General features: G+C 34.8%; 1 protein-coding gene across 1 annotated transcript; it reads right to left on the reverse strand.

Moving 5' to 3' along the window:
* Positions 1 to 5,475: 5,475 nt before the first annotated feature.
* Positions 5,476 to 7,893, reverse strand: LOC132641763 (pentatricopeptide repeat-containing protein At1g08070, chloroplastic-like). The gene has a single exon (XM_060358848.1). It carries the CDS (start codon positions 7,574 to 7,576, stop codon positions 5,927 to 5,929), a length of 1,650 nt encoding a protein of 549 aa, XP_060214831.1. The 5' UTR covers positions 7,577 to 7,893; the 3' UTR covers positions 5,476 to 5,926.
* Between the last annotated feature and the right edge of the window lie 211 nt (positions 7,894 to 8,104).

Below are 8,104 nucleotides of genomic sequence, written 5' to 3' on the forward strand. Positions count from 1 at the left end.
TCATCTCCCAACCCCACCACCGCCGCCTACACCCCGCTCCCACTTCCCTCTGTCCCCCACTTCCCTTTGTCCCCCGCTCCCTTCTCTCTCTTTCTCCTTCATCATCTTCATCCCCCACCACCGCCGCCTACACCCCGCTCCCACTTCCCTCTGTTCCCCACTTTCCCCTGCTTCACGCTCCTCTCTCTCTTCTTCACAAGCAAACCCTAGATTTCCCCTATAAATAATGATTTCTATGTTCGTTGAAGGAGGGATTTTTGGAACACAAGAACAAATTTTTAAACTGCCTGAAAACCCCTCTGAAAACAGTTCTCGAATCACCACGCTTCTCTTGAAAATATAAACTTTTAAGTGTTCCAGTTCCCTTAAAATATTAGTTCGAAAATCGTCTTGATATCATCTCAAAATACTAAATCCTCTTCTATTTTTCCGCTTTTGGTATTTGTTCCGATTTGAGTATATACAAATTCAGGATTGGTAGTGTTTCGAAGTAGATCGGAGACTCGAAGCCTCACTTCGCTGCACCCGAAGAAGGTAAAATTCCTTCCCTTAAGTTATTTTTAGTATTTGCTGTAATGTCTGAAACTGTTTATGGGATCTGTTTCGCTTAGTTGTACTTCCGTTTTTTTTCGTAGTTATTTTGGTCGAATTAAACATGTTCAGTCCTGTTCAGTTAATTCTGTGATTGTTTTAGCTTTATATACAAATTTAGATTAGCCTGATGCTTTAAGTTCACTTCTGTTTGCTTGTCATTGGATTAATCACGCGTTAGTTTAGATTATGTGACATGTTAATCGTGTTTATGTGCATTAGCCTTCTCTGTGGACAGTTAGCCTGAACAAGTTTATTTAGGCAATGTTGTGATTTAGCCGTGTGTAGTTAGGTCTGTCTATTAATGTGGTGTTAGTGTCATGAATGGCTTAAGTAAAAATGGCTCAGAAGGGTAAGATGAATTGAGAAAGAATTCCTTCGTTTGAGAGTCTTTGTTGTCCTGCTAAGAGAAAGAAACCTACATGTTCGCGGATTTCAGTCACCTTACGGGAAGTTTGAAAAAAGAAAAATGAATGAAGTGAGGAAACCAGTAGGCTCAACCAGTGATATTTTGCTATGTTCAACTTTCTAAACATTTTAAAGGCTTAAATTAGTACAAAGTGGATAAAATGGCATTTTTGAGCTTTTGTGTGTTTTCATCTGTTCTTGCATAAAAATAAGGGGATTAAGTCACTGTCATTTTATTTTGCTCGGTTCTGCGATTTACTGTTCTTAAAGGAGAATGGTCATGTGTTAGGGGAATCTATGCTCTTCTATATCGTGTTGAAATTCACATATATATCCTTACTGTAATGTTAAAACCGTAAAATGGATTGTTGACCCTCCCCTGCCCAGAACATGAGTTAGCTTGACAGATCCGTATTGATACAATCAAGATGGTGTTTTAACTTCGACAGTCATCAAGATGCCTTTTTAAAAAATTAAAAAAAAAACTTAATTCAGTATCTTCTACTCTTATCCCTGCCTAACTTAGCCATATCACGTTACGCTTCCTTCTCCTGTTTTCAATTTAGTTCGTCCTATAATTTACGATATCGGATTTCATGTTCCTTTATTTGGCTGGTTTATCTTCTCTAAATGGAAAGCATGTCTGATTTCGCTGCTTTGTGGCAGCAGACCCTAATGTTTCTTAGTTTCCTTGTTTCGTGAAACACCAACTTTATATGAGGCCTGCATGTGATGTATATCTGTTTGGGTTATTTATCTCATTCTGCGTGACTTGAACTATTTCGAATAGGAGCATAGGAGACTGGACTGATGCACTTGCTTGAACTCTTTTCTTACCGTTTATTCAGAAGCTGCTAATATGTTCACTAAAAGCAGGTTGCTGCTTTGATTAAGTTTCTAAGTAGTCAATAGACTGTTGTCATATGTTCACTAAAATCATGTTATGTTGTTGTACGTTCATAAATGTATATAACACGTATACAGGCCTCTGATTTATTTGTTTGAGTTTACCTTTTACATGTTTAATCTTGTTCGTTGAGTAATTACTAATCTCCTTTTCTTTTATTTTGTTGCATGACCACCGCATACGAGTTTTTCTCTTTTGTGATTACAAGAATGTTTGTTCTACCTAAATAGCCAAAATGTTGAGGTGTATTATAAGACTGTTTGTTATGTTGGTCCAAAGATTTTGTTTGAGAAGATCATAATTATAGGAAAATCACCTTCGAGTTCGAACATTAAAACTGTTTCTTAGGTAACCACCCCAAATCAGTCTGCTTTTCATGGAGAAATGAATTCACTACAAAAGAATGTTCATTTTTGATACTGTTTTCTAAATACTGATTTAAGAACTATGGCACATGGTAGTAGAATTCATAGTTCGGTTCAAATTTGTCATATTTTGGAATTTAATCTCAGATAGCTTGTTCAAACCCATAGGTATTTGATTTTATGTTAATATAAGTTATATCTGGTTAGCTTGCTGGTTTTTTTTAGAATGATGTTTGCTTGCTGGTCACTTCATTTTTTTATCTTCCAGTTCTAGTATGTAGTCTATTTCTATGCTTAATTTGCTGTTTAGCCCAACATGTCGCTAGGGTGTATTAAATGCGTATAAAACGTAGTTTCACTGTCTCACGTAGTTGTCTGTGGTTAGTTTACCTGCATTATATGTTAGTTCAGTTTAAGACATGTTTGAATGCTCCTGATTAATGTTTAGTTTACTTTATACTTATACCGGCCTGTTAGTTTAAATATGCACGAAAGCATTGTGTAATTTGTCCTTGTTAAGCATTGTCCTAAATTGTTGATTGAAGAGTATATTAACATGGCTTGATCCTATTTCAGACGTGATGTATTTGAAATGTTAGGGTCAAGGTTGTACACTTGATGTCGATCATTAGTTCTTGTTACTCCGGTCAGTTTAGCTATGCTGTGTTAAGGCCATTGTTTGGTTCGATTAACAGTGGTGTTGGCTTCTGTTTGAAATGATGCTAATATACAGTCTAATTTCCTTTCCAGTATTGATCAAGTATGCTATGTATGGTATGTTTAGCATGTTCTTTTGGTTTCACCAACCACCATTGTGATGTTTACCAGGCAGACATTAGAGATCAGTCCCTATCCTAGGACAATCTACATGCGAATATTAAACTCAATCCTTGAAAAATATTCTATTGTGACTAAAAGTTTTGAGGTTTCTTCAATGCCATGAATTGAAAGAGCCCTGCAGATTTCTCTTTGTCCTCTTTACAGTTTTGCTAAGTTCTTTTTCGAATGTGTTGCATTTGGATGACTTAGGAGATTGTCTTAGTTTGTCTGTGTTACTGGTTAGCATGTTTGCCCTGTTGAATTACCTAGATCTCCTTGCAGCCCTTGAGCTTTGTCCCCGTATCTCTGTGCAAATTTTGTGTCCACTATGAACCTTTCCCTATCCTTAAATAATTTTGGCCTCTTGTGATACTTACATGATCTTTTGAGACTGAGTTTTAAGTCCTAAAAGCATAAAATAAGTATGAGTCAATATCTTAAAATGGGAACCTGATTTCCATACCCCAGCATGCCTAAAAAAAATGAATTAAATGCAACATGTGTATGTTCAGTTTTGAGTGTTTTAAGCATTTTTGTTTCAACTGTGGATGTTGCACTATCACAAATTATATTTGGTTCGGTCCTTTTCTTGTTTTGTTGGTCTTGTTTCTAATTTCTGAATTCCTTATCTCATTGGCATTAAATTTTAGAATTGTTCCTTCTATACATCCTTATAAATAGGTATACTTGAAATATACCTAGATATACATAGTATATATATAATCTACAGAGTTGTTTTGAATTTGTATTTTATATGTGTTACCTTATTGATCACATACTAATCTTCTTTTCCTTTCGTTTTATGCATGACCATCGCACACGAGTCCAAGGGACTCGTCATCTCCCGCATTCGGTGTTGGGCTAAAAGCCCAACATAATTTCTCTCAAGTCAGCCCATCAGTCCATCCGCAGCGAACTGCTTAATAATCTCGCTGGGCCGAAGCCCATAGCAGTGGCAACGGACAGCAGCGGCCCAAAATGGGCCAAGCCCATTTAAATTTCTTTACATTTTCGTTATTTTATTATCTTTGTGTATTTGATTGTTTGACTAACACTTCGTTTTTTTTTTTTTTTGTTTTTTTTTAATTAGCTTAGATGAATTGTAAGAGGATTAGTATGGATAGTTTAGAAATAATGGGTAGTTAATTTGAAAAAAAAAAAGAAACTAAAACATTAGTTCCATAAGTTTCATTCCCTTTTATATTAAAATTATTTATAGTATTTATTTTTGGAATAATTGATTTGCGAAATGGCATGACTATATATTTTAAGTAAAGGGAATTATATTTTATTCTTACTATTATATACACGCTTCAAAACGTCACTAATACTCAAATATAAATTCAAGTATATTTTATAAATGACTCTTCAAGTTTGAATCAATCACGTATAATTTTTAGCTAAGTGTAATTAATAAGAAATAATGAAAAAGAAGAAAACTCATGCTCTTTTTCATCACATTTAAAGGAAATAAGTCTAGGCATTTCTATTTTTATCATATTGATACAATATAAATTTTATCTAAAATTCACATTAGCTATTTTGTATTTTTCGTTTATATTCCTAAACCGCAAAAAGAATCAATTAATATATCACCATTCGAGTTGTTCAAATATTTATTAAAACACTGTAGCAACCTGCACTTTCTCCTATTTATATGCAAATTATCATGTTTTTCGCAAAAAATCTCATTTTGAATGGCATTATTCTACTTCCATTTAAAGTATTAGCGACATTTATAAATCTTATTTTCAAATAGCATTTGAAGTTCTCTTTTATGCAAATCACTATACAAATCTTATTTTGAATAACATTTAAAATCTTTTTTTATGCAAATCATTTTATTCTCCTAAATCTTATATTACGCAACATTGTTATATTTTTCTTAAAACCTTAACAACCTTTATAAGCCTTGTTTTAAAATAGCCTTTAACGTTCTTCTTTTATACAAATTATTATATTTTTCTGTAAATCTTATTTTAACTGCATTACTTTCTTTTTAAAAAAAAACTTTAGCAATATTTTTAAGTCATTTTCTAAAATTTAAGCATTGTATTTAATCTAATTAATTAACCTAAGTTTGGCCGGATAACCGTAGTTAGCGGATTCTAAAGGATGCCTAACCCCTTCCCTTTAGGATAATAAAGAACCCTTACCTAGAATCACACTGGTTAAGCAGGCGATTAACGGAGGTTTAGTTTTAACTTTACCTTAATTAACATCTAGGTGTCCTAATTCACCGTTAAATTAATTAGGTGGCGACTCCTTAAAGTAAAACAAATAGGAATCACCAAAATGTTGTACTCCTAATTTAACCCGGTTAAAAACGGGGTGTAACACTGCTCAACACCAAGAAAAGAAAAAAAAAATCCAATCAACCTCAAGTTCTAGCCACCTGTGGTGATGAGGGGTTTCGCATTGACCCTACATATTAAGATCAAAAAGTGAATACATGAAGGGTGGACATAATACCTTACCTCCTCAAAGCTTAAGTGAGAATGGACAGGCCCAATTCTTTACAACAAGTAAGCTTCCAAAAGTTTAGAGTTTGAACTAGTGTAACTAGCTAAATTACACCTACATTCAAGTAAGGTGACCGGGGCGCCATGTAGCAACTCAAGTGCTCAACATTTTAGAGAACAATGAATATCAAAGAAAAACTAGTGTATTTTGAAACTATCAACACACTCAACTGAGAGGAGAAGAGACAAACTTACACACCTCATTTTCCAACATCTGAAGACTAAGATGGACGAGCTTTCGACTGCAGTGATACTGATGAGTTTAAAGAATCTTTATCGATGAAATCACGATATCTTCAAGAAACCAAGATCTTTTAATCCACTAAAAATAATGGACTTTCTTGACCAACCTCCATGAAGTCCGGAACATATCCAGATGATCTTAATGCCTTCATCAAGCTTCTCAAGGCTCCATATATCTCTTTTGACTTGGAATGCCTCTCATCGAAACAATAGAACTCAGCCACTTCATCATCAACCTCAATCAAGCTGCATCCCGGAACCTTCCGGGACCCGGTGTCTCTCATCGCCACTTTCATCTCTGCCACATCTTTCCACCTCCGAGCATCACCACAGATATTTGCAAGCACAACATAATTCGCAGGGTTTTTCGGGTCAAGCTCAATAAGTTTCTGAAGAGCCAGTCTTGCAAAGTCAATGTTCTTGTATACTCTACACGCCGCGAGTAGCGCGGTCCAAATGACAGCATCGGCTTGTATAGGCATCTTTTCCACAAAATTCACAGCTTGCTCCAAAAGACCAGCTCGACCTAATAAATCAACCATGCAACCATAATGCTCAATTTGAGGCACGATGGAATATTCATTCATCATTGAGTTAAAATAGCCAAATCCGGCTTCAACTAGACCCATGTGAGAACACGCACATAACACTCCAATAAAAGTAATTCCATCCGGTTTTACTCCAAAATTCTTCATATCATCAAACAAACTCAAGGCATCACTACCCCGACCATGCACTGCTAAGCCATTAATAATAGTGTTCCAAGAAATCAAATCTCTTTTATCCATGCTCCTAAACACATCAACTGCATTACCAACCACCCCACCTTTCGCGTACATATCAATCAACCCATTGGAAACATACACATTGTGCTTATACCCATTGCTCTCAGCATATACGTGTACCCACTTACCCAAATCAAGAGCACCTAATCTCGTACAAGCAGACAAAACATTCACAAGTGTGGCATCATTAGGCTTCACATCAGACTCATTTAACATCCTCTTGAAGGCATCAATAACCTTACTAAAAAGTCCATTGTGAGCATATCCTCCGATAAGACCATTCCACGAAAAAATATTTCTCTCTTTCATCTCTTCGAAAATCTGCTCACACCCCTCGACATCCCCATTATTAGCATAACCATTCAACAAAGTATTCCAGGACATTAAATCCTTATTTGGCATCGCATTAAAAAGCTTTTGAGCCTCTTCCATATCCCTACACTCAATATACCCTGTAATCATCCTGTTCCACAATACAACGTCTCGTTCAGGCGTCAAATCAAAAAGCATTCTTGCAGATACTAAATCGCCATTCGCGATATATCCATTGATCATAGAAGTCCACGTAAAAACATTTCGTATAACCATCTCATTAAACACCCTATAAGCACATTTCACTCGAGCCCCATTCGAATACATATCAATCAAAGTAGACCCCACAAAAGTATTGTACATAAACCCAAATTTTATCACAACACAATGTACTTGTTCACCTTCTAATAAAGCCATTAACTTTCCACAAGACTTCAAAACCATAGGAAATGTAAAACAATTTGGTCTAACATCTTCGTTAATCATACGACGAAACAACACTACTACATCTCTATACATATCATTTTGAATATACCCTTTGAATATTATGTTGAAAGGTGAAGCATCTAAGTCAGGAATTTTATCGAACACTTGGTGGGCATATGAAATTTTCTTGAATTCCATACATTTTGACAAAAAAGGAGGGATAATATATTTAGTATAACCAATACATTGGGTTATAATTTGGGTTTGAATTTCTTTCACTTGCTTTATAGTTTTACATGATTGTAATAAAGATATGAACTTTTCTTCAAGAAGTCTATGCGGAGTTTTTAATATGTTTAAAGCAATTTTTGCTATATTTGGAGATAAAATACTATAATGGATGATTCAAAGTTTTGATTTTGATGGCCTAATGGAAATTGTAATTTCAAATTACAAAGTTCTTTGAAGCAAAGAGCAAATTAGGAGGACTGGTAATTTTGTTTCCTATGAAATATAATAAAATGACAATGAGCTCCCCAGAGTTCCTGTAATTGACACTGAGCTCCTTTAATTTTATTTTCCTTTTTCCTTTTAGCTAGCTCCACATATAGATAACACGAGATTAAGAAGGAAAACTAGATTGTTTTCCACTTTTTTATTAGTTAAAGAGATTAGAATAGAAAAGAAACAAGAAAATGGTTTGTTAAAAATAATATTTATATTAGG

The sequence above is a fragment of the Lycium barbarum genome, chromosome 5 (genome assembly GCF_019175385.1).
Source record: "Lycium barbarum isolate Lr01 chromosome 5, ASM1917538v2, whole genome shotgun sequence".
Taxonomy (NCBI): Eukaryota; Viridiplantae; Streptophyta; class Magnoliopsida; order Solanales; family Solanaceae; genus Lycium; species Lycium barbarum.